Source organism: Octopus bimaculoides, chromosome 6, assembly GCF_046866305.1.
Source record: "Octopus bimaculoides isolate indiv1 chromosome 6, ASM4686630v1, whole genome shotgun sequence".
Classification (NCBI taxonomy): Eukaryota; Metazoa; Mollusca; class Cephalopoda; order Octopoda; family Octopodidae; genus Octopus; species Octopus bimaculoides.
In genome coordinates, this window is record NC_142933.1 from 93,844,042 (window position 1) to 93,871,796 (window position 27,755).

A 27,755-nucleotide genomic window follows, 5' to 3' on the forward strand; every position below is an offset into this window, starting at 1 on the left:
GAAGAATTATATATATATATATATATATATATATATATTGGTAACTGGCTTTAGCAAAAACTTAAAATAACAACAGATAAACAAAAGTATAAGTTGGCTGGCTAAAGTCATTATTGTAACTTATCAATAGTTTAATGGTTAAAAAAAAATCCAATTATCTGTATAAAAGTCATTTATAATATAGACATTGTACAGTTAGTTTTCTTGTAATTATTTGACAAGCATATAAAATATTTTAATAATGAAATGTTCTTGAGTAACACTGTCTGAGTGTGTCAGTATAATTTGGAACAGTTGTTTAAGAGAACAAAATGTTTTGGAAAATATATTTTTTCAAATGAAGATTCATAAACATTTTAAGATGGATCAGTTAAATATTTAACCGAAAATAAGTTTAAAATTTGGCTTGTTAAAATTTTAACTGTGTTCTCGATTATGTGAATTGCTTCAAAATGAATATGCAAAGAGGTTAAAGTGCTATGGTGTTAAGCTGGCTGAAACATCACTTTTTAGACAACTGAGCTTTTAATCCTTTAATCCTTTCCATCAAACCTGGATTAGATGTACTACATTTAGATAGCACTATATTTAGTTCGTCTTCATTGCGATTCTCAAATGCAGCATCAGCAGCTTCCTTCAGTTGCCTGCAGAAAAAAGTAAACCAAAAATGTCTTATGTAAGAAGCAAATTAGATCTCAGAACATGAAAAAAAATAAAATAACATAATTCCACTCAGTGTTATATTTACTTAACAGTGGTGTTAACTGGTGTGGTAAAATAAGTTCAGAAGAATTAGGTTTCAAAGATTTTAGTGAAATTGCAATAGAATTACATCAGTGATTAGGTTGCTGATGGTTTGAAGAAAATTCTTGACACCAAATAATAAATAATTAAGTGAAGCTAAGTGAAGTTTGTATTTTTTTGATTGGCTAAAATGAGTCTTCCATACTGTAATTGCTTGTGAAGTATCAGCTTTGACAAATCATGTTATTAGAATTTCTATAGCCATTAATTTAATTTCAAGAGTGATATGCTGGTCTGAAGATATTTCCACATGAAGGATTCCTCAGTAACTTTTTGAAAAAAAAATATTGTTAATGAATAAATAAATCATTGATTATTCATTGAAAGTAATTACTTCCTTCAATGTTTGTTTATATAAGTTCTGAACAAGATGCATAATTTTGGTAACCAGATAGATAACAAATGATTCCAGCTCACATCATATTGCACCCAAGAATCAATACTAAAAGAATTGACTTGTACAAGCTGCCATATCTAATGGTGTATAAGATGTACTTTTATCCCCACCAAGTCACCCTAGGTCATATACATGAAGTTGGGCCTCCCATAAGCTACTTTTGTCCCTGACGCTTACAACTACAGGCTAATTTTAATCAAGATGATCTGAATACTGTGAACTTACTTTTTATGTTTTCTGCTATACCTAAAATACCTTTGTTTTGTAATGTACTGTTAGAATGCTTTAAATATTACATAGTTTAATGCATTAAACACTTTTTTTCCTGAATGTGTACTTCTAAAACCAGGGTGCATCTAATAAGCTCATGTTTTTTGTGCCATCAAATACAGTAATAAGTTCTTCCATGCTTGCATAAGTTGGAGGAGAATTGAGGCAATATTCAATGGCTGGATGCCCTTCCTGTTGCCAACTATTGCTTTTCAATATACATATATATATATATAGAGAGAGAGAGACAAAGTGTATGTGCGCCGCTATATATATATATATATATATATATATATATGTATATATATATATATATAAATAATACAAAATGAAACAGGAACGCAAAACATTCAGACAGGTAATACAAGAAAGGAACAACAAAACATCCAGATATATATATACATGAGTGAGATCGTTGCTAGTGCCCCTGGACTGGCTCTTGTGCAGGTGGCACATAAAATACACCATCTTGAGCATGGCCGTTGCCAGTACCGCCTGACTGGCTTTCGTGCGGGTGACACGTAAAAGCACCCACTACACTCTCTGAGTGGTTGGCGTTAGGAAGGGCATCCAGCCGTAGAAACTTTGCCAAATCAGATTGGAGCCTGGTGTAGCCATCTGGTTTCACCAGTCCTCAGTCAAATCGTCCAACCCATGCTAGCATGGAGAGCGGACGTTAAACGACAACGATGATGATGATGATGATTTTTATTCCATTGGTCTTCAATTGCCCAAACTGAGCTGCAGGACATATTGCTTACAAAAGTAAAAATAACAGCACTACCATCCAAACCAATGTCATGCATAGAGACATGGAAAATATGAGCACACACACAGTGGGCTTCCATACAGTTTCCTGCTGCCAATTTCATTCATAAGGCATTAGAAGACATTTGTTCAAGGTGCCACACAATGATAGAATTTGAAACGACCTGATTATCAAGTGAATTTTGTTATCACAGATCCCAAAATAAAAAAAAAATTAAAAAAAGCACAGACATAAACATATTATTTTATATGGTTAAGATGTAGCAAATTTTGCCTGCAGTAGTTAAAGTAGAAAATACCTTAGATATGGTTCCATGCTCTCTAGGTAGTCTCATGAAAAATGAATGCAAAGTGAGAGTTTGGATAACCTCCAAGAAGCATTTATTTAACAATGATGATGCTAATGAGGCAATGGTAATTTTATAATTGTGATATGCGTTATCTATAAAAGTTTTAAATAACTTTTGAAACTTTTAAAATAAGGTACCTGGACGTGCAGCTCTTACTGGTCATTCTCACTATCTCTCTTAAAGGTGAGTAACCATGCTTGTCTCTGTCTCCTTCCCTTCTTCCATATTCTATACCCTCATCTCTTTCTGCATAAATGCTGCCTCCCCACCTGAATTTCATAGTCTCAAAAGCTGCATGCAACTTGGCATAAAAAAAAAGACTGATACATGCTGCAAGTGGTTTAAGGGCATGCACCTGCAAAAACCATGCTAAAACAAACACTGGAGCTTGATGCTGTCTTTAGACCCATTGGATTCTGTCAAACTGTCTAACCCATGCCAGCATGGAATATGGACAAATGTTAAATGATAATGATGATCATGAAAATTGTGATCCTTACCCAGTTTTCAATAAACAGCGGACCTTATTTTCAGGATGAACCCGTGGAATATATTTTCGTGCTTCATCAGGATTTTTATGTTTCATGCACACATCAACAAAGGCCTGAGGAAATTGATAATTAAAACAACAAATGAGAACAAATGTTTAAAAGAAACTGAAGGAAAAAAAGTAGATTAAATAATTTAACAAAAAATCAACAAACGGTCAGAAATAAAAAGAAAATTCTAACAGAATATTTTAAAATATCTTCTATTTTGTCTTTCATAAAGAAATAAAGAATCAGTGTTTTACCTCCATTCCAATGGGTGGCTTTTTAGTTCTGGAAAATTTGTCTAATTCACCCCATAAATGAGATTGTGCAAGGGCATTGATTTTTAACCACCAAAACCTGTCAAGAAATGAACAAATTAAGAGAAAAATATACGTAAAATGGAAAATAGTAGTAATACAATAGAGTTAACAGTAAGCATATTTAAATATATTTGTGAATTTTTTTAATATTATAATGGAGAAAGCTGCTTTTTAACTAAGAAAGCAATTATTAAAGGTTTGATTGTCTGGAAACTTTTTTATAGATTCATGTTCCAAGAAATTTTCTGTAATTTCGATTTCTGAAGTTTATTGAATATTTGAACTACAAGTTTTTCACACATTTAAATATTTATTGCATTCACTGCAGAGTAGACTTTAATCTTTGATAAACAATATTATTCATTTGCAACAGTCTCTCACTCTTTCTCGCCTCTATTTTCATTAATGATAATTCAATATACATTCATTTTAATTTTTTATTTGCAAAACCCACAGTTTATTCTATATACATAATGTAAAAACATTATTTATTGAATGAATGAATGCTAATAGACAAAATAGATATATAACTTTGAGGCTTATGATACAAAGCACAATTTCAAGAATAATATCATTTTCTGGAGTTTGTTAAATGAATATTTTTAATGAAATGAAAATTTTTTAATATACTGGTATAATAAAAAAAAAAAAAAAAAAAGGAGTGATTTTGTTGGTATGGCTGTTTGGAACGCTATAAGCCTTACAATAATACTAACACTCTTCTTGGTTAAATATAGAGTATCATTATTGGAGGAATTTGTAAATTCTTCAATAACAACCAAATGTTGATTAATTAGAGATAATTCAACAGATATTAAAATGTTTATTCTATTGAGAGGTATCAATTAGTTATAGTTAGAGTTAGGCCCAATGGCTTCAATGAAACAATAACATTTGATATGCAAGAAATCAATATTATGTTATCTGTATATTCAAAAGAGCATATGAAAAGCAAGGTTCAACAGGAACTTGGGCAAAATGACAACAAAATAATACTCGTGATACCATAGCATAGCTAACAAGAATGTTTAGCTGAATATCAGAATTCAAAAATATATAGAAAATATTTTTCAAGTATGCATGAGTTTACCTTCTGTCAGGAACTTTAAAAGTTTTCCGCATAAACTCAGCTTGTTTCAGCTTATCATCCACAATCAATTGATGTATTGTCTCGTGTAAAGTCAGGTCGATATAATGCCGGTTAAACTCCTCTTCAAATTTCTGCTGCATATCCAGCAACTTGATTTGTTCTTCTGTTTGCTGATTGAGTGAGTGCCAATAATAAATAAAAGATTTGACACATCAGTGAATACATTGTAAAATCTATTGTCAAATAGATTTTCTAAATTTCTCCTATAAAAACCTGTTGTACTACTTTTAATAATTATTTAACCCTTTATGATTTAAACCAACCATATCTAGCCAAAATATTCTACCTGTTTTATGTTCAAACTAGCCAGATTCAGCTTTTCATACCTACCCTAAAATGTTATTTGAAAAACAATCACATCATCAAAATCTTAAACCTACAAGACAATGCATGATTAATTCAAAGCAATGTGAATAAATGATCATTACATTTGACAGAGTAGATGTTAAAGGGTTAGAACTGTTGCTTAGACACAAGTGAGCCCTGGTCAAGCAACCTCAGATCAAAGGCATCCCAGCTGTAATCATATGTTCAATTGGTATACCCCAAATAAGAGGAAGATTCAGTTCTCATGACAAATGAGCTTGTATTTTTTGAATTTCAAAATTAAAAGTTGCTTACCTTAGTGATGAATTCATTTTTCGATTTATTAAAACGAATCACAGCATCTTTAAGCGCACACATTCGGTCCTCTAATCGCTGCAATAACAATAAAACATATTTGTACGGAAATGAAAATGATTTTTAGCATGGATCCAAACATGTATATATATATATATATATATATATATATATATATATACAAATATATATATACATACATATATATATACATACATATATATATACATATATATATATATTTATACATATATACACACACACACACACATATATATATATATATACAAATATATATTAGTTTATGTATATATTAATATTATCTCAGTTTTTAAATAAACCTTTGATAATGTAAATATGTTAATAGTTACCAGAGGTAGCAAAATTACACTAAAAAACAAGATATCCAACCATTTCTTAACACACATACCCCTCAGAGACCTTATTTCTCTAGGAACAGACATAAACTTCCTGCTGAAAAAGAGTTCATAACTCCAACTAAAAACATTTGTCTCCCCTTACACACACTTCCTGCTTAACACAAACTTTTAACCCTTTTTTTAAACCTAACACAATTCTCAATTCTCATGCATCCTTATTTTTCCAACCATTATATACATGAACTACCATTGAATTTCAAAAGCTCAAAGACAATATAATGTACTGGTATATTTATTTTTTTATATATTATTTTTTTTATATATTATTTTCGTCTTTTTGTACTTCTTTGTAAAAAACATTATCATTCTCCTTCTTGAAAATTTGCTTCACAATGAAAGCCAGTTAGAAATCTTTATTAAAATATGCTTGCAGTTTAGCATTCTGCCTTATTCTTCATTTTCCTATTATTTCTCCACGTGCGGTTAACACAACCCCACTATTTACTGACTTATACATATATATATATATATATATATATATATATATATACATATATTTATTTATATATACATATATATATATTTATACACACACACACACACACACACACACACACACATATATATATATATATATATATATATATATATATATATACTGCCAAATTAGATTGGAGCCTGGTGTTGCTATCCGGTTTCACCAGTCCTCAGTCAAATCGTCCAACCCATGCTAGCATGGAAAGCGGACGTTAAACGATGATGATGATGATGATGATGATGATACTAGGCTAGCATCAAGATGAATATCAATTAAAGAATATGCCAGAATTAAAACCAAATCAATACTTACTTCGTAACTGAAACTATCAATTATGTGACATAAGCCATCTTCTAAATAGTTATCTTCTGTATAATACATGTTCTGAAGTTCCTTGCGGTTCTGTTTGCGACAATACTGTTAATACAAAATTAACCAAAATTAGAGTGATTCATTCATAATTACTTAGTTAAGTATGGGGTGGTTATACGTCATTGAGGAGGTCAGAATAAGACCAAAACATGTGTGCAGTTGTCTCCAGTGCTTGCCAGAAAATTCTAAACCAGTACAGGCGCAGACATGTCTGTGAGGCACAGGCATGGTCATGAGGTTAATAAATTTGCTCCTCAGCAATGTGATTCTGAGTTCAGTCCCACAGCAAGGCACGTGCCTTCTACTAGAGACATGGGCTGACTAAAGACTTGTGAGTAGATTTGGTAGAGAGAAAATGAAAGAAGCTTATGTGTATATGCGCTTGTAGGTATGTGAACATGTGCGTATGTGTGTGTGTCTCTCTCTTTGTCTTGATAACATTTGGTAGTTGTAAGTGCCACTGTCTTATAAGCAGTGCCTTTTGTTTTCAACCTTCTCTGAAAACATGTCTGACATGGGGAAATATGACCTTGCATGGAAACAAGTAAGGGTTGGTGATAGGAAGGACATCCAGAATCTAGAAAATTTATCTCATTGAATTCTATCTCCTCCATGCAAGCATGGAAAAGTGGACAGCAAAAATTATCTGAAAGTGCCCAACCATAAATATATTGCAAACAGAAAGAAACAAATGTAAAAATACACACATAAACAAACAAAAAAAGAAATTAGTGCATAAGGTTAATAATTGTGCATTTGGTCAGCAGTTTCACTTGAAACAAACTCACTACAAATGCAATGAATTTACTACATTCATATACCTTACGGCAGAGATAGAACGTGTATGAAGGTTTACTAATACACTCACCTGTAAGTAAAGGAAATAAGCCATTGGCATATTGCGGATTTGACGTGGAAAATCTGACGAATTAGAGTCCTGTAATTTCAGTAAAACTGTATATACTGCAGAACAAAAAAAAAAAAGAGAAATTAAATGAAGATTATGTTATGGTGTTAATATATTAATTATAATATGATAGTAGAGGAGTAGAGGCAGAAATAGCAGACTGTCAGTCTATGTTTGAAGTTGAAATTTAACTGGGGTCAACTTTGCTTTCATCATCCCAAAGTATGGAGGTCAACTCAATAAAATTTTCCACTCTGCAAATATGTGACTTTAGTGCCTTGGCACATATTTGCAGAGGAGTAACTGAAAGTAGCAAATGGATGCTAACTGCTAATCATCATCATCATCATCATCATCATCATCATCATCATCATCATCATCGTTTAATGTCCGCTTTCCATGCTAGCATGGGTTGGACGACTTGACTGAGGACTGGTAAAACCGGATGGCAACACCAGGCTCCAATCTAAATTTGGCTAAGACAAACTAATATTATGTAAGACAAAGTTGACCTCAGTAGAATTTGATCTTGCAGTGTAAGGCATGAGAATATACATTGCAAAATATTTTGTCCACTGCTCTAATGATTTGGTCAATTTGTCACTTTGATGCTGTGATGTAAGAAATATAAAAGAGAAAACCAGCCATCAGAACAAAAACAAGCATGTGCTTACATAATTAACACCATAAGAAGTTGATTGGAAGGAAATTACACTTACTATATATATCAGATACACAACAGACTACCTTTATAGTTAACAGATTACCTTTATAGTTATAAGGTGAAGGAAGCAGTTAACTGAAGTAACTAGGCCTACCACATTTTTGTCAGAAAATTGTGTCAGTTGAAACAATTTGGTCTCTTTATGCAGAGAAGACATTTTAGGAAGACTTCTTGAGGTAAATGGCTCTTTTTTAACACAAACTCCGATTTTATCCTGTACATAAGTACAATTTTGTTCAGTTGGTGGAATAGTCAGTACAAGTATATAAAAATACAAGTTGCAGAGAATTCACAACAAATTTACCATTGTAAATATTGAAACATCTATATTATGATTCTATGGCTAATTTCTCTATTTATATATGATCAGGCAACAAAATATGCCCCAAAGTCTTAAACAAATTTTAAGTAAAATATGACGTGAATGACTGCTGTCTCTTACCAAGATCTGTATCACCACTACTGATAGCCTTTGACAATGCCAATTCATTCCTATTCATTTTCATTAATAGTGGAACTTGTTCTGAAGCTTTAGGTTCGAACTCCAAAAGCTTAAAGATAAAAAAAAAGTGTAAGTTACCTTAAATTAATGGAAATAGAAATTATTTAAAAAAAAAAAAAAGACCAACAAATTAAAGTTAATAAAGCCCAAGAAAATTTTAAAAAAACATTCATCAACATCATTATTTTACATTTGTTTTACCAGGCTGGCAAAGGTTTGGCAGATCTGTTGTCATCCTTCATCACATAATAAAAATAAAATCCCCACATATATATATGACCTTCTTTTGTGCTTTTATACATGATTTTATGGGTGGATATCTTTTATAATGTCACCTGCATCAGAGAATCTGTTTCCTAGCACTAAAGTGTTCATTCTACTGTGTATCCATTCTTTCAGAGATATTACTTTCCTAGACAAGTTACCCTTGTTGTAGTTTGTAGAGACCACATATCTCCCTTGTGATTAAGCCAAAGCTCCTTTTGTTTACTCTTTTTACTTGTTCCATTTAGTGGGTTCCAACCATGCTGGGGTTTTGGAATACCTGACCAGATGGGTTGTCTACCCTTCGCTCATAAGCCACGTTTTTCCATGAAGTAGGGAAGTGATAGTTACCAATGGAACCTATGAGAGTAACTTAGGCAGCCAGCAGTAAAGGTTATCTCCACTGTCTAAGTGGCAGATGTGAAGCTCACTGAGGAAGTTGGAAATACAGCTGCCTTCAGGATGGGAAGGAGAGCTTATAACGACTGACTAACAACATAAAATATTCTCTTAGCTCTTTCTCATCTCTATTTGTCCATCTTTAACCATCTCTCTGATCAATGCAGTGATGTTAGTGTAATATCTGTTAGCAGCCATACACAATATATAAATATTTTATATGAAAAAGTTGTTTTTTTTCTCATTGAAGTGAATGTGCAAATGAACAATAGAAATGATAATAAATGTAATAAAAGTGTTTGTAAATTAAACAGTCATGTTGTCATCATTTCTGCTACTTCCTTGTCTTCACTATGTCTTCTTTTTCTTAGTGTTCTTATTTGAATGTGTTATATAATTAACCTAATTTACTATTTATAAAGTGGAGGCACATGGTCTAGTGGTTAGAGCAGCGAACTCGCGGTCGAGGGATCGCGGGTTCGAATCTCAGACCATGTGAAGTGTGTGTTTATGAGTGAAACACCTAAGCTCCACGTGGCTCCGGCAGAAGGTAATGGTGAACCTCTGCTGGCTCTTTCACTACAACTTTCTCTCACTCTTTTCTCCTGCATCTAGCAGCTCACCTGCTATGGACTGGTGTCCTGTCCAGGTGGGGGACTTATACGTCAATGAAACAGGCAAACAGGCCCTTATGAGCCCAACATGGCTTGAGAAGGAACAAACAACATCACTATTTATAACAATAGGCAATTCCATGAAAGATTTCATTGATGATATTACTTTGGTAAACTGTAATCTTCCTTCATAAGTAACAAAAACATAATAAAAGAATAAAGTGGTTAAACTGCACCTTAATAGCTAACTCGTCTCTGCCACATTCTGTAGCTTTGCAAGCAATTTCTGAATAAGATACTCCAGGTGTGTCTCCCAACTTTTGTGAAATTGCATGTGCTATTGCTTCATCACTCTCGTATTTCTGTTGAACCTGTGAAAAAAACAAAAAAACAAAAAACAAAATAAAAAAAACAAAGATAAATTAATTAAATTTACTAGAAATTAACAGTAATTCATTCATCATCATCATCATTGTTTAATGTCCGCCTTCCATGCTGACATGGGTTGGACAATTTGACAGAGGACTGGTGAACCAGATGGCTGCACCAGGCTCCAATCTGATCTGGCAGAGTTTCTACAGCTGGATGCCCTTCCTAACACCAACCACTCTGAGAGTGTAGTCCACTATGGGAAAGAATAAAATATACCAACTAGAGATGTACATATGGCAACAAGAGATGTAAACTGAGGCAACTTTGCAAATATTAAAATGACATTCATTCTTCATGTCTCTGAAGATGACCAGATTAATAGCTTTCTCTTTGTAGGTCCTGAGGTGGCTTCTTTTTGTCAAATATTGGCAAAAAATCCATGGTTATAGTGGTGACTCTAAGAACAGAATCAGGAGTTGGTGGGACTCTTGCTTTCCATGCAGCCCGCATTTCTTTAGTTTCTCTGGTAATTTCTGATTCTGAGTGCTGCACTCCTAAGTACACAGAACTGAGTACACAGTGAGTGATCTTGAGCAAAACGTTCCCAAGTAGTCTGTTCTAAGTTACACTTTTTCAAGATTGTCTTCAGAATGTCTTTGCATCTCCTTTTTAGTGCACCATGTAACTGAGGACCCACTGCTAGTTCACCAAAAAAAATCTGTTTAGCAAGTCTAGAGCTGGGTATGCACATTATATGCCCACTTCACTGCAGTTGGAGTTTACTTAGGAAAGCATTCATGTTTCACATTATTAGCTCTCTTTATCACAGTAGTATTAAGAATTTTATCTTGCTATTTGATGTTGAGAAATTTTTGCAGGCATCTTATGTGAAAGTGATTAAATATCAAAATAGTAAATAGTAAAATAGTGAATGGAGTTTACTTTTTGACACACACATACAAACACACACATAATTAAATAGGTTTAAATAAGATACTGTACTTTGTAACATGCCCAATGTGCAAGAATTCGACTAACACCCTCAGCATCAGGAATATGTAGAAACTGGCAGATACGAATAGCTAATAAGAATTTCATACGCAACACTAATCGATCAATCAAAACCTCTTTGGTTAATAGTTTCAATCTGATGAAGTATTAAGGAATTTTAAAGCAGTTGACCTCAAATGAAGATAACAAAAAAAACAAACAAACAAACAAAAAGAAAACAAAATTGTCTTTGTCTTTATTTTGCACAAATTTATAAGATCATCATCCTCATCATAATGCCTGTATTCCATGCTGGGATGGATTGGGCATTTATAAGAAATGTGTGGTGACAATAGAAGACATCCAGGGCAGAGGAAATTGAATGAAGGTATGAAAATATTGGGATCACAGTCAAGGTGGTGCAAAATCATGAATACTATTTAAATATTGTTAAATATAAATAATATATAGCTGGAATGAAGTTCGTTCCTGTTAGCAAAATCAAATAATGTTAATCAGTCTTCTCATATGTTACTTCTATGTTGATTGACTGCTATTTCTAGCATACTGTGCTTTCCTATCAAATATTTTCATGGAAAAATGGTAACAAATATCAGCCTCAATTTCACCAGCACTAGTGAGGTTGCCATGCAGCTCACTAGACTAATAGCCCCTTTGAGAGAGTGACTTTATGCTTGGAGAAGAGGTCAAGATAAAACAACTTTCTTGCTGTAGGGGAGCTAAATGGTACTCTCATTAATGTATATCAAATTATAGATATATACAAAATTTACAAAGATATAAGATCCACCCGTGGACCTTTTTTCTTGGAAATCATTAAACGACGATGATGATGAACATACATGTGTATGTTAATTAATGTCTACTTGTTTTGCCTGACCCATGCAAGCATGGAAAAATGAATGCTAAAATAACAATAATGATGATAACCAAACTCCACAATTATTCTCAATGAACATTTTAATCATGACTTCAAATATAAATAGATGTCTGCCTTAAATCCTAAAGATTATCTCATGTAATCCCTATGACCATTTTAGTATTTATTGTGCTGTAAATGCAAAAATAAAAGATTATGGATAGAAGGATACTGTGTATATGTCAACGGTATTCCAATACTGAAATGGCGAATTTGGTTAAGAACTCTAAGTGTCTGGCACATTGACACAAACTTCTTTGGTGAATATTCAGTAATGAAACTTTTACCAAATACAGCGGCCTGCGAAGAAAAAGTAAAAAAAACAACAAAGAACAAACGTAAGTAGCTTAATACACTTGTACTGAAAGAATGTTTTTTTTAACAACTCATTCACTGTTCACCTCCTGCACATTATTCTATGTACTGTTCATGCACTTTTGGCTGCTTTTTCTGAGGAGTTGTAGTGCATCTGAGCACTGTATATAATATGTTCATTATTATAATGTTAAGAATAAATAAAAACAATAATAATATATTCAAAACTATGCAAACCAAAATGTACCTACATTTTTTAAAACGTTTTAATCTCCTGTTATAAAAACTGGTTATTATTATTGTTTTGTATAAATTTCCTTAAAAGTGCTTAAAGCTGGTTAGCTTTTTAAACAATTTTCATTCAGTAATGAAGTAGACTTATGTTATTATTTAGACACAAGTTAGCTTTGAATAGATCTATAATCCAAGTAAAGCCAGCTGTGATCCATTTCATGTTTTTTAGATTTATACAAAGAACACAGGATCAATTATCCAATGTATTCTTTTCTAAGATAATAGGAATATGATTAAAGAAAGATTTGGCTGTTATTTTTAGCAAATTGATTGGCCATGTAGAACCTCTCTTGTAGGCTCAAAATGGACATGTCTATTTTGGTTGACAAAATTAAGCATTTCCTTCAAAATACAGATTGGCCATATCATAATCTACAGGGTGTCCACAAAGTCTGGGTACATGGGGATTAACACATACTTTAAGAAATTATTATTTCTTATATTTAATTGTTTATGTTATGATTTTATTTACTTTATGTACCCAGACCTTGTGGACACCTTGTATATACATTTAGTATGCCTTGCCTCTCAACTCCTTGACTGAGTTGTAGGGGTGACATTCACTCACAGAGCAGGGCATAGGCATTTTTTGACCAGGCAGAGCCCATCTTGCTCCAAGTCTTACTAGATCTGATTTTTTTTCCTCCAGAAGAGGGAAAAACAGACAGGTAGACAGAAAGAAAGAATGAGAGACAGAGAGAATCACTCTCCAGTATGGGACTGGTACTTTATCAACCTTAAAAGAATGAAAGGTACAGTTGATCTCAGTGGGATTTGAACTCTGCATGCAGAGAACCAAAATAATTACCATAATGTGATTTAGCTAATGCTTGAACAACTCTGCCAACTGGTGCTTCACATTGAGTACAATCCCACATCAATCTTGTATTTTTTACACTTTCAAAAGCACACATCTCATAACAAAACACAATGATTAAAATATACCAGCCTTCAATAGTTCCTTTTGTTCTGCTGGTTCAAACTGGTGCCCAGCAGCTAGAATACATTGATCAACAGCCACATCTTTATTTTCTATCATTCGTAAATGTTCATCAGCTTTCTGGCTTCCATTCTGGTATCAGAGAAAATGTGAATAAATGTGAATAGTTATCATCAATAAATAACAGAGATAGAGACTGGTATTGTGAAATTCTTTATAATCATGAGAGAAGCTTAAATAATGGTTTCAAATTATAGCACAAGGACAACAATTTTAGAGGAGTTGGGTAAGTCATTTACATTGACCCCAGTCTTCACTTGTTTTATTGACCCAAAAAGGATGAAAGGCAAAATCAACCTCGGTGGAATTTGAACTCAGAACATAAAGGGCTGGAAGAAATGCTGCTAAGCATTTAGTCCAACTTACTTTTTTATTTGTTTCAGTCATTTGACTGCAGCCATGCTGGAGCATCGCCTTTAGTCAAACAAATCAACCCCAGAACTCACTCACTGCAAGCGTAACACATATTCCATCAGCCACACTTGCTGAACTGCCAAGTTACAGGGACGCAGACCCACCAGAATCAGTTGTCAAGCGATGGTGGAGTGACAAACATAAACACACAAACATATATATCATCATCATCAATGTTTAACATCCGCTTTCCATGCTAGCATGGGTTGGCGATTTGACTGAGGACTGGTGAACCAGAAGGCTGCACCAGGCTCCAATCTGATCTAGCAGAGTTTCTACAGCTGGATGCCCTTCCTAATGCCAACCACTCTGGGAGTGTAGTGGGTGCTTTTACATGCCACCGGCACGAGGGCCAGTCACATGGTACTGGCAACGGCCATGCTCAAAATGGTGTTTTTTACGTGCCACCTGTACAGGAGCCAATCCAGCGGCACTGGCAACGACCTCGCTCGAATGATTTTCTAATGTGCCAGTAAGGCGACGCTGGTTGCGATCACGCTCAAATGGTGCTATTTACAGGCCACTAGCACAGAAGCCAGACAGCTGCTCTGGCAATGATCATGCGCGGACAGTCTGTTAGTGCTCCACTGGCACAGGTACCAAGGGGCTACACACAGAGGGGACAAACAAGGACAGACAAATGGATTAAGCCGATTATATCGACCCCAGTGCATAACTGGTACTTATTTAATTGACCCCGAAAGGATGAAAGGCAAAGTTGACCTCAGCAGAATTTGAACTCAGAACGTAGCGGCAGATGAAATACCGCTATGTATTTCGCCCGGTGTGCTAACGGTTCTGCCAGCTCGCCGCCTTATTTGTGTGTGTGTGTGTGTGTGTGTGTGTGTACCCTAGTCTTGACATCACATGCATGATGGGTGTAAAGTGATCATCATTGTTATACAGGTGATGCTGTTCATTTCCAGTCTTCCATGGAAAACATGCCTGGCCATAGGAAAACATTACCCTGTTTGAAAACAGGTGATGGCAATGGGAAAGGTATCTGGTTGTAGAAAATCTGCCTCAACAAATTCTGTCTGATCCATACAAGAATGGAAAAGTGGTAGTTAAATTACAATGATGATGAATGACATGTTTTAATAACTTACTTGATATTCTTTAGAAGCTTGCCGCAACATGGCACCTGGAGCTAAAGACAGTATTTTGTAGACTTCCAATGTAACATCTGAGAACAGAACATCATTTATTTATCAGTATTATGAAGCTGCATGCTAAGAAGAATATTTTGCAGAAACTCTTAAAAATCCATCGAACTTTACCTTAATTGAAAAAAATTAGACACTTACCTGGAACTTTCTCTAAGAATTCATGTTGCATATTGCCAATAATTCTAACACCATCAACTTCTTCAACAAGATAAACTGGTCCATCAAGCATGTACGTAGTCCGAGTTAAGGAAACGCATCACTGTAACAACCTATCATCTTGTTACCTTATTTCTATTGACTTACGATGGCTTTGTTTCAATCGATGAATTTAGTATAATAAGTTTTGACATTATTAAGCTGGCAGAATCGTTAGCATGCTGAGCAAAATGCTTTGTGGTATTTTGTTTGTCTTTACGTTCTGAGTTCAAATTCTGCCGAGGTTGACTTTGCCTTTCATCCGTTCAGGGTTGATAGAATAAGTAGCTACTGAGGACTGGGGGTCGCTGTAATTGACATAACTATTCCTAGGTATGAGAATAAAAACTGCATGCCTCTGCCAAACTATGTCAAGTCAGTGTGACAGAATAGGCTCATGAAACCAGTATCATCTCAAGCCATTCTCTGATGGAGAGAACATGCTGAGGCCTTTGTCATGCAGTAGACTGAACATGAGCAATCCAATCCAATCCAATCCAATCCTAAGCTGGCATCTGGAACATAATTTAACAGGAACTGTTGATGGAAGGGTTTAATTCAGATCACTTTAAAATGAAATTTGGATCATAGTACTAGGGGTGGACTCAGGTGAGTTGGTATTAAAAAGGTTAAAACTGATTTTCAGCAGTTAAAATTCTACACATCATAACACTCAAAATATCATTACTTGAATATGACAAGACAGATGATAAATTGAAACCATAACTCCAATTCAAAGTAAATTCTTAGGTGTGTTAACAGTGTGTTGAAATATAAAAGTGTACTGATGATATATCACTCAAATATAAGAGGTGAAGAGGGAAATATAGATTTAACTGTATATTATCCATCATTTTATTCATAGTGTCAGCTGAATTTATAGCAGAAGTCTTATAGTAAAAGACTGCTCAATTCAACTGAGTTTATTTAATACCTTGTCCCACAATAATTTGGGTGAGACAAGAGCACTCACAGACATTTGGTATAACACACGAAACACTTTAAAGAATACAGGAATTCTTTCAGTTAATTAAAAAAAAATTAATAAATTCTACAAAAGATAAGGAAAACAAAAAGGGAGAACTTATCACTTTAATAGAGATAAGAAAATGTGGGTGGAAAAGGGTTAACTACTTTGTTACATGTGACAAATTCAGTTTGTATACATCATCATCATCATTTAATGTCTGCCTTCCATGCTAGCATATGTTGGACGATTTGACTGAGGACTGGTGAACCAGAAGGCTGCACCAGGCTCCAATCTGATCTGGCAGAGTTTCTACAGCTGGATGCCCTTCCTGATGCCAACCACTCCGTGAGTGTAGTGGGTGCTTTTACGTGCCACCGACACGAGGGCCAGTCAGGCGGTACTGGCAACGGCCACGCTCAAAATGGTGTTATTTACATGCCACCTGCACTGGCAACGACCTTGCTTGAATGTTTTTTCACATGCCACCAGCACAAGTGCCAGTAAGGCGACGCAGAGAGTATAAAGAAGGCAACTTAATGCCTCATCTCAAGATAAGGTGTTATATGAGATAATATAAAATCAAAAGAAAAACTTTTTGTTTTGCATTGAATAGAAAAGGATATGAAATGTGATTTTTATCTGGCCCTATAACTAACATTAAAGTATCCCAGTGGCATACAACAGCTCCATTTCCACACCTGACAAGTAAAATTAAAAGAAACAGAATTAACAACAAAATACAAATAAAATTTCTGAATAGATGTAATCAGTTGGTAAGTAGAATGTTTTTAATAATTGGTTAAATTTGTTTAATTTCTTTATAGTAAAATTAAGTAATCTTGTCAACTCTCATCATGCAATCATTGTGTAGGAATTGAATTTACTTGGTTTCATGTGTGTGCACTTGAGACAGGGAAACAAGTTAACTCATTTTTGGTTATGGGGTACTTTCTGGAATTCCCTGCATTTCATATAATGTAGTGCACACATTTTATTTTTACTGGCCAACAGAAAGAGGCTCTGAAAGCTGATTTGCATATGATCAGTGTTATGTGGCTAGTGAAAATGTAAAGACAATATATCAGTTATGTCTAATAAGCAAACAAAATATTACAGTTAAAACTACATATATAAGCCATATGGCATTAAAATACAGTGAGAACATCACAGAACCAATATATGTTGATAACTGTTAAAATGAATAGACTAGAGTATTTACCAGAGAAATGAAAGTGGTTTTGGTGCCCCTTTGGTATTGAATTCCCATAGTTTAGTCTGTAAATCAAAATAAACATAATTGGAATGTTAATACACCTAATAATTAATTAATCCTCATCATGTACACATAGATAATGAATAGCATAAGACAAAAATATTTTCAAATGTTTTAGATGTTACAGACTCCAGTTTGCTGGATGCCTTTCCTAACGCCAACCACTCTGAGAGTGTAGTGGGTGCTTTTTACATAACACCAGCACAGGAACCAGTCAGTTGGGCCTGGTATCAATCACGTTCGGATAGTGTTTTTTACGTGCCAGTCAGTGGGTACTGGCATTGGCCACATTCAGATGGTGCTTTTTATGTGCCACCAGCACGGGAGCCAGTCAGGTGGACCTGGCATCGACCATGTTCTGATGGTGCTGGAGGTTAAAAAATAATTGTGATGAATCTACTGGTAAAAAAACAATTGCTTTGACAATATGTAAAATATCCAAATTTACAAAATTCTTTAAAATAAATCATTACAAGAAGGAAGTCTTTAAAATATTTAGTTTGAAAATTAGAAACATAAAAGTTTTTTTTTCAATTACAGGTGGAAGAGATGAAATTAAAAAAAATAAAAAGACGTTGATTGAAGAAATTACCTTGAGATCTGAAGTTCCAACCCAAATAAGACCTGATGACATATATAAAGCAATATATTTCTTGTCTGAAGATAGAGCCATGTCAATCACATTTCCTTCAGTCCAGTTAGCAGGAGGAAAAGGCTACAAATAAAAAGGGAAATTTTAATCTATAAATTCAAGAACACATATCTAGATTTAACGTAGTTTGGTTGAATCATGCATTAACCAAATATGGCTACAGCAAAATTTACTGACAACAACCCACCATTAATTATTTCAATTAACAGAAACAAATTACAAATTGATCTGCTGTGGTAATACTACAAGGAATTATCAAAAGTTGTGATTCTAGTCCTGTTAATATAATGAAACTAGCTTTAATTAAACTTGTTTGTTGCATAACCCTGAGTTAGCCATGGTTGAGGAGATCAATTTGTCTTCTATACACCTTTATTTTAAAGGTGTGATTTAATGGGAATTTGGCTGCTATTTCTAACAAGATGAGCAACTATGTAGGGACCGACTTCTTGGGTTGATTAAACTTGTTTTGTAGTGCTAGGTAGAATATAAAAAGAGACTATAAACTGTGGCTGGAGATTGGGTGATTTATTTTTCACGATCTTCTGAAATATTTTAAAGCTTACCTTCACTTCATAGTGTCCACCCTGGTCAATTTGAACGAGTTCTGAGCCATTGGCTACCATGGCTTTTGTTTGTCTATCAATAGTCAAAATAATCCAGCTGCTGAAAGATGGCTGGAGACCTGAAAATAACCAAAATAACATATTTCATTATTTCATATAAACTGAAGAAGACCTATATAAAAACAATAATTCTCTAATATTATTAAGTAATAAAACTGAAAGTCCAGCCATGTTGTATTGTCTCAAGTTAATTTGACCTGAGAATCACATTCAGTATATATGATGTAGAATTTTTTGTTGTTGGCACTCCGTCGCTTATGACGTCGAGGGTTCCAGTTGATCCGATCAACGGAACAGCCTGCTCGTGAAATTAACGTGCAAGTGGCTGAGCACTCCACAGACACGTGTACCCTTAACGTAGTTCTCGGGGATATTCAGCGTGACACAGTGTGACAAAGCTGGCCCTTTGAAATACCGGTACAACAGAAACAGGAAGAAAGAGTGAGAGAAAATTGTGGCGGAAGAGTACAGCAGGGTTCGCCACCATCCCCTGCCGGAGCCTCGTGGAGCTTTACGTATTTTCGCTCAATAAACACTCACAATGCCTGGTCTGGGAATCGAAACCGCGATCCTATGACTGCGAGTTCGCTGCCCTAACCACTGGGCCATTGCATCTCCACTGATGTAGAATACATAACTGCTTACATAATTTCTTGAATAGGAGTTAAGTTGGTAGAATAACCGAATACCCATTGTTGAAGCGTGCTAACATTTCTGCCAGCTACCCGCTGAAAGTAGTGTATTAGCAAAGATTAAATGTTTAGATTTATATCATCAGCATTGATTTAATGTCCACTTTCCCATGCTTGCATGGGCTGGACAGAGTCTACTGAGGCAGATTTTCAATGGCTGGACACCTTTCCTCTCACCAACCCTTAGCTGTTTCCAAGTGAGGTAATATTTCTTTAGAATACTAGAAATGAATAACATTCATTTACAACAATCATGTGATATCAAGACAAGGAGACACAAACACATATGTAAATACAGATACATAATATACAATAGGCTTCTTTCAGTTTCTGTCTACCAAATCCACTCACAAAGCTTTAACCAGGACTGAAGTTACAGCATAAGACACTTGCCCAAGGTACCACATAGTGGGACTGAACCCGGAACCATGTGGTTTGTCAGCAAGCAACTTACCACACAGCCACTCCTACACCTACGCACTGTGTAGGCATTTCAATAAATTTTGTAAAATAAGGAAGAATTTGAAGAAATAACTTTTCCATTAATAATTAGGTGCCTCAGGGTGGCAAGATACAGAATTGTTAGCATGCTGGGCAAAATGCTCAGTGGCATTGCATCCGTCTTCACATTCTGAGTTCAAATCCCACCAAGGTTGACTTTGCTTTCATCTTTGTAGGATCAATAAAATAAGTACTAGTTGAACATTGGGGTTGATGTAACCAACATACCGCTTCCCCTAAAATTGCTGGCCTTGTGCCAAAATTTGAAATAAATAATTAAGCATTTCGAACAAAACTAAGTGAAAGGCATAAATGTGAACACTCTAAAAAAGACATTTTGTATCAGAGTACAAGAGGTGGTCATGGGTGGGTTGGTATCAAAAAGTGAAGTAAAGCAACTTATTTTAGCAGGAAATATTCTCACTCACCAGGAACTTCAGCAAGACGTCGGATTCTAGAATCTTCAACATTGTTAACAATAAATACTCTAAGAGAATTGGTTATGATGGCAATGCCTGTGCCGTGGAATCCTTGGAACACTTTGCAATCTTTGACTTTCAAAGTTTTTGCCTCCTGGAAAAAAATTTACAAAAAGAAAAATAGCTTCATATCATATAAAACAATTTATAAATATTACAAGACTAGTCAACTTTGATAGCAAGCAACTTACATCACCCATGCTGAAAGTTTTCTTAAAAGTACAAAACATATTGTAGACAAGAACAACTCCATCATCCTGGATACAAAGAAGGTCTTCAGTGTTGGACCAACCAATCTGTATAAGATTTCCACTGCTCCACTGACAAGAAAAATAATAAAAATAAATTGAACATGAATGTTTCTCATAATGTTTCAAATAATTTTCTTCAAATTACTATCATTATTTTGTGTTTTTTACTTCTGTTATCTAATTTGTCAAGTTCTTTTTATCTTTTAAATGTTGCAATCATTAGACTGTGGGCCATGCTGGGGCACAACGTTGAAGAATTTTAGTTGAATGAATTGGTCCCAGTACTTTTTTTTAAATCCTGGCACTTATTCTATCGGTCTCCTTTACTCAACAGCTAATGTTACAGGGGACATAAACAAACAAAACACCAGCTGTCAAGTGGTGGTGGGGGACAAACACATACACAAAGATGCACACACACGCACACAGACATACACACACACACATTATTGGCTTCTGTCAGTTTCTGTCTACCAAATCTACTCACAAGGTTTTGGTGGACTCAAGAATATTGTGGAAGACACTTGGCCAAGGTGATTGGGAAGCAAGCTTCATACCACACAGCTACATCTTATCTTAAATGTTTTACAGGGATTTAGACACATGATTTTTTAAACAATGATTAAATTATTTCTTAATAAGTCTGGAAAATATTAAAACTCTATACACTTACCCTCATGTGACTTATCTCTCTTCCAGCTGCATTGTAAATATAAAGAATTGGTTTGGTATTGGAAACTCGACCAACTTTTGAATCATCCCGAAGTAAGGCTAAAAAAAAAAAAATATGATGTAACAATTTTTTACTGAAAGAAAAAATTCTGCATTTTAAATATTTGCAAAAACACGAATTTACTAATACCAAATGTGAACTTGTATTCCCACTGAAATTCCAAACATGAAGCCTACATCTCAGGAATGAATGATGACTATGGCTATGGTGTCTGAACTATCCAATGCGCTTGCTCTCCCTGTGAGGCATTTGTCAAATTTGCAAGCTGGAATTTTAGGCTGCAGGCAGAACCATTACTTTGACAGCTGGAACTTTAAGGCTAGCTGTCGGATGTGGTCAGTATTCGTGAGGGACACGGTAAACATACTGGTTGAAACTGGCTCAAACCTACTGGGACAAATCTTGTCTTGTAATGGCATTCATTCAACTCCAACTGAGTCTATTAAGCCAGCCCAATTGAATTCACTGTGTCGCAGGCCAAAGCAGTCCATGCATGCCTGTTGGTGACTGATTCTGCAGCGTGTTGAATCAGTTTCTCTGGCTGAATACTGCCCCTAATGCCAAGTACTTTACTGGGGTGTACCAGGTTAGGGCTATTTCATGACATCAATACCAGCAAGGTTGGCATGCAGCTTGCAAGATTAAGAGTTCCTTTGATTGAGTGGGACTACAGCAAAGAGGACTCTAATTATTATTAAAAGACTGTCATAAGGATTTGAACTCAGAACTGAAAGAGAAAAACTGTACACTATAAAGTATTTAGTTTAGTATTCCACAACACCTATTAAGTGCATAAAGGTGAAGGTGTGAGAACACAGGACTTCACAGTATATAGTTTTATAAATACTTAGTACCAAGAGAAAAATAAAACAAGTTCCAGGTATGTACAAGGGTCAGTTCAACTGACTGTTCTCATCCTTACAAATGAGTGGCTTTGTGCTTATAAAACAAGGCATTTTTAAGTACATATTTTTCATAATTCTTTTCTACTTAGGCACAAGGCCTGAATTTTTTTTGGGGAGGGGGGAGCAGTCGATTACATCAACCCCAGTACGCAACTGGTACTTAATTTATCGATCCTGAAAGGATGAAAGGCAAAGTCGACCTCAGTGGAATTTGAACTCAGAATGTAAAGACAGACGAAATACCACTAAACATTTCACCCAGCATATCTAACATTTCTACCAGCACGCTGCCTTAATATTTTTCATAATTGACAGACAAGCACTGCTGACAACTCTCGAAAGTGTGCTCACCAATGGGTCCAGCAAATGGGGCTGCAGCCACTCTATTTTTGGAGAGGTCCACATTGCCATTGATGATCCAATCCATGGTATAGATTTCTGTTTTTCTGCAAAAAATAAAACAGTTTGTTTTACAGTAAAAAGAATTTAAAAACAGTACAGTGTATTGTTTATAAGGAACTGGGTAATAATGAGAGAATTCAATAATGGAAAATGTCAAATATGTGGATTTATGAGAGTGATGTTGATGTTAGAGAATGCTAGATATTTCTACTCAGTGTAGGTAGTTGCAAAAGAAGACTGTAGGTTTGATGTACAGATTTGAGTTTCAGGTAATAAATATGATGTAAATAGGTAGGAATGTCCAAAGCCTATCAGTATAAGAATACGGTTGTGCTTGGTATATAGGAACACAGTACTATGTGGGCAGCTTAAACAAAGGATGCACAATAATTGCAATGTGAATCGAGACTGAAAGTAAACTGACTGAAACCATATACAATGGCATAGTTAACAGTGAAGGACAAGGTGCACAAAAGCAGTTACAAAATTCTAAAACTCAACAAAAATTAAGACCAGAGGTGATGGAGTTAGAGATATAATTGTTGTGGTTAAAACCAGTGGCCCAGGAATGAAATTTGCTTAGGTGCAAACTCAGGCCCAAATGTTTTTAATAACAAGGCTGATGTTTTTACAATCTTAATATCAAAACAAACACAGGTATAACAATCTATTTTATTATTATACATGGAAAAGTAATGCTTCAAATCACTCCAAAAATAATTCTTTACTCGCTCGTTTTGGTGATGAAGTTTTCCAAGAGGATGTCCAAAGTGCTTTCATTGCACAAGTTTTTATGTACATGCATTACAGCACAGTGTGCCGGACGATATTGCATCATTGTGATTCGGAGTCAGGTTTTCAAATATCAAAGTGTACTGAACATTCTCTCGCTTGATGCAACATACACACAGGCTTGCAACATGATGACATTTTCATCATAAAGACAGGTCCATAGCACTTTCAGGAGGATGGTGATTTGGTGAGCAAAGTTCAATGCAACAGTGACCATGGCAACCATAGATCCTTACTTCTTCGAGTACAAGGTCCAGAAAGTGGTTTTCACAGTGTACAAAATATGTACCAGGAAACATGTATTTTAATCTCTTTTGTATATCTGAAATGTTTCTGCTTATGGTACATGCGTCACCAGAGGCAAAAGCAGCATGATCATGATGATTTTGTATGTGTATTTTGTTTAAAGGAGGCCTTTTAACTGACGTCACTGGTTTACCGACCTTTTTCAGAAGACAACATCAGATAGTTCTGGACACAGTTGTTTTGCCAAAGAGCTTGAAAAGTTCTCCACTTGTAAGACCTAGCTTCTTTACAGCTTCACGCTTAATTTGTGACAGAGAACATTGAGAAACAGTCTTCGACTGACCCTTGTCGACTATCTTTGTAAGAGCAATTTGGTGATACCTTCCATTTATTTTGGATATTTCTAATGTTGATTTACCTTCTGTAAGTTCAGAAGTAATAAGAGATTTCTCTGAAGCAGTTAAGTCACATTTATCACCCATAATTACATAATTATCAAACCACTCGTTAATAATTTGGAACTCTGAAAGTTTGTGAAAATCATGCAAATGTTTGTGGCTTGTTTACAATTATGCAAAATCTCACATTTTTTACACTCCATGTATGTATAACTATTGCCATCATTCTGTGGAAATTTTGTTGAATTCCAATGAGTAGTTTTTAAATAAAATAAACAAATGTTAATAATATGAAAGACAGTGCATACACATGCGTGCATGTATGTGCACACACATGATGGGCTTCTTTCAGTTTCTACTAGATCCACTGTCAAGGCTTTGGTCGACTCAAGGCTATAGCAGAAGACACTTGTCCAAGATGCCATGCAGTGGGACTGAACCTGAAACTATATAGTTGCGAGATTTATTTTCTTTCAGATTTGTTGTCACTTTATGTCTAGGCTTTGGTCTGTGATTGAATTGGTAACAGCTGATCTTCTCTGAGTGCATCCTCGAATGACTGACTAGTCCAGTATTGTTGTTAGTTTAGAAGTCTCTTTTATATTTCCGATTACTTTAGACTGGTACAATTAAGTGATCTTGCATGTGATTTCGAAAGTGTTGTATCTGGTGGTATATCGCACACTGTGTTGGAGTGAGAGAGGAGGACATTTGTCTCCAGGTCTTCTTGGATAAAGATTACTATTTCTCTTTGTTTCCATTGTTCTGTTGTTAGTTCTGTGTAATACAAAACCTAACAAATGTAGTTCCGCATTCAATGTTTGAGATCAGATGCATTTTACTAGAGCTTCACATATTGTCTTTTCTCACTGTGCATAATACTTTTGTTCAATTTGCAAAGTGCAAAAGACCATGTATATTCGGCATTATTATTGAGCTGAGTTTGTGAGTTAATGACAATAATGGTGTGGTTGTGCATTGGGGTAATAATTGTAGTTGGTGCTGTGTGACTGCTAGAAGTTGTTCTATTTTTAAAAAATTTATTTTGCCAAATATCGTAAGGGTAGTAGCAATCATGATAATGATGGGTCACTTGTGGTATTTCACATTTCAGTTATCCACTTCCTTGAAATAACCCAAGTAACCCGCTGCTGCTGCTGCTACTACTACTACTACTTCTACTAAATAGCGAAGAACCACTCTTCCCCCTTTGTTCACTCCAGTCTGAATGTATACCTGACAGCCCCATGATAAATCTGCCAATATTTTAACTTTGAGGATGCTTTAGTTCAGTAATATATCTTTCAAGGGATTTTGGGGCGTTTTCTTTTTATTTATTTCAGTTCTTTGTTCTTATTTTCTAAGCATGGAAAAGGTAAGTAGGGGGTGCAATATTGAATTTTGCACTCCCGCAAAATCTCAGGGGTGCAAGTGCACCACCTATTCCCAGGCCCTTGGTTAAAACCCAATGAAAGGCAAATTAAATAGTATGTGTTATATAAGAGGAATTAGAGTGAAATAATTTCTAAAGATCAAGAAACCGGCATGGGAGCTGGGACATCCTTTGGTTATGCAATGGGAATTTAAATGACAGGTTAAGCAGTCATCATTGTTGTTTCACCTTAGTTTGATCGATCGTGACCATTCAGTTTTTATTTATTTATTCTTTTATTACAAGAACTACTTTCTATAATGTGTTCTTCTTCTTAAGACAGTGGAGGCGGGTTTGAGGAAGATTTGGTTGCTATTTCCAGAGGGTTGAGTGCCTATGTAGAGGTTCTGTTGACAGGGAATTAAAAACATTTGCATGTTAGATAAGTAAAAGGATGTCTGGCTCCTTTAACCAAACATTAACATTTACGCGCACATGCACAGATGTAAAAGTAGGCGTAAAGTGTTTTTGACGCTATAAAGGAAATATATAATGGTAGTTGTTGCTGTTTGGTCCTCGGGTCAGTTTGATCGAGCAGATCTGTAATCATGTCGTCTTCGTAAGGGTTATCTATGACTAATACAATATTTCGTGTCATTTCTTTATTTAAGATAATAAATTTGATTAAGGGAGCTTTAGCTGCTTTTTCTAGCTGAACAAAAGACTACGTAGAAGCTCCTTCGCATCCTCGTGGAATAACTAGTTTTATTAATAAGATGTCTGAAACCATTCATTTATTAACTGTGTAAAGAGACAGATAGGATCTTCAGAATAATCCTAGAGATTGTCAATAATGGTGAGCAGAACAAATTGCATAGTTTCTGCATATATTTATAGTCTGTTGACAAAGCAAACCAGGAACCTGTTAAATATTAAGGTTTGGGTATAATTATTTCATACCAGGAACTTAATTGAGAAATGAGAAATAGCGACATATTTGTTAAAAATACGAAGTTGTGCTGATTTTTCTATAGACTTCACTTGAATATTTCAATATCCAAGCAAAGTTTATGAATGAATTGTTAAAAAGCAAAGTAAACAACTGCTTGTACTTTGAGCCAAAATTGCTACCATTAAATGTGAATGTGTTTAAATCAAGAAAAACAGAGATAATAATAATTTTGCATTTAACCCTCCCACAATCCTATATCAATAATATTAGTTAAAGAAATATATTTTCTTCTTTAAAGAGATATAAACTTTTAAAATGTAGACCCAATCAACATCATATCGGCATACATATACATGAAACCAAAATATTGCATTAATTATAGAGGAATTTAACATTATTTTTGTGATTTGATGTTTTTAAGTAGTGCTTGTAATCGATAATGAAGATTTAGCTAATCAAATGATATTACTTGAGCAGTATTGGAGATTTCGTGATAAAAAATCTATCCTTAAAGAGGGAAATACAAACCTTAAAAAATATATAAACACCCATCTTATTTCAGAAACTTAAGATAAACAACGTGGATCTTCAAGTAACAACAGAAATAAAATTTGAAGGGTAAATAAATATATTCAAATACTGAAACATATGCACAAACTAGAAAGAAATGTTTTTAAAAAAGAAACTTACCGATAATACTCATCTCCGAGCGGATTCCAGTTGGCAGTTGCCATCGTGAAATGATTCCACTCCAAGAAGTGACTGGGAAATTGTCACATGAATTAAAGGGAGGCTACTCGATGGTATCTAGTGGGCTTAATGGTATCCAAGCGGTGTACTTACGACCAACCTGGAGGTGTTGAAGTAACGCCTATAATTTAGGACTAAACACGTAATCAGTCTTCAGTT

The 27,755-nt window shown here is 34.8% G+C and overlaps 1 protein-coding gene across 1 annotated transcript; it reads right to left on the minus strand.

Annotated features, from left to right (window-relative positions):
* Window positions 1–89: 89 nt before the first annotated feature.
* On the minus strand, window positions 90–27,736 carry LOC106882863 (vacuolar protein sorting-associated protein 16 homolog). The gene is made up of 23 exons (XM_089354319.1): window positions 27,537–27,736; window positions 23,036–23,130; window positions 21,720–21,817; window positions 20,987–21,115; window positions 20,745–20,889; window positions 19,064–19,182; window positions 18,438–18,560; window positions 17,792–17,847; window positions 17,196–17,270; window positions 15,546–15,640; window positions 15,348–15,424; window positions 13,774–13,896; window positions 12,388–12,515; window positions 11,288–11,432; window positions 10,150–10,284; window positions 8,577–8,685; window positions 7,372–7,466; window positions 6,444–6,548; window positions 5,214–5,291; window positions 4,533–4,702; window positions 3,383–3,479; window positions 3,090–3,193; window positions 90–644 (listed from the first exon to the last, which is right to left on the minus strand). The coding sequence occupies exons 1-23, from the start codon at window positions 27,578–27,580 to the stop codon at window positions 503–505; spliced, it is 2,487 nt and encodes an 828-aa protein (XP_089210445.1). The 5' UTR covers window positions 27,581–27,736; the 3' UTR covers window positions 90–502.
* Window positions 27,737–27,755: the final 19 nt, after the last annotated feature.

Excerpts from the sequence above, each read along its gene's own strand:
- LOC106882863 (XM_089354319.1), bottom strand. The coding sequence starts at position 27,580 with ATGGCAACTGCCAACTGGAATCCGCTCGGAGATGAGTATTATCG. Across the intron at positions 10,285-11,287 it reads CACATTGGGCATGTTACAAA|GTTCAACAGAAATACGAGAG; the intron begins GTACAGTATCTT and ends TTTTTTTCACAG. Across the intron at positions 5,292-6,443 it reads TTGATAGTTTCAGTTACGAA|CGATTAGAGGACCGAATGTG; the intron begins GTAAGTATTGAT and ends TTGTTATTGCAG.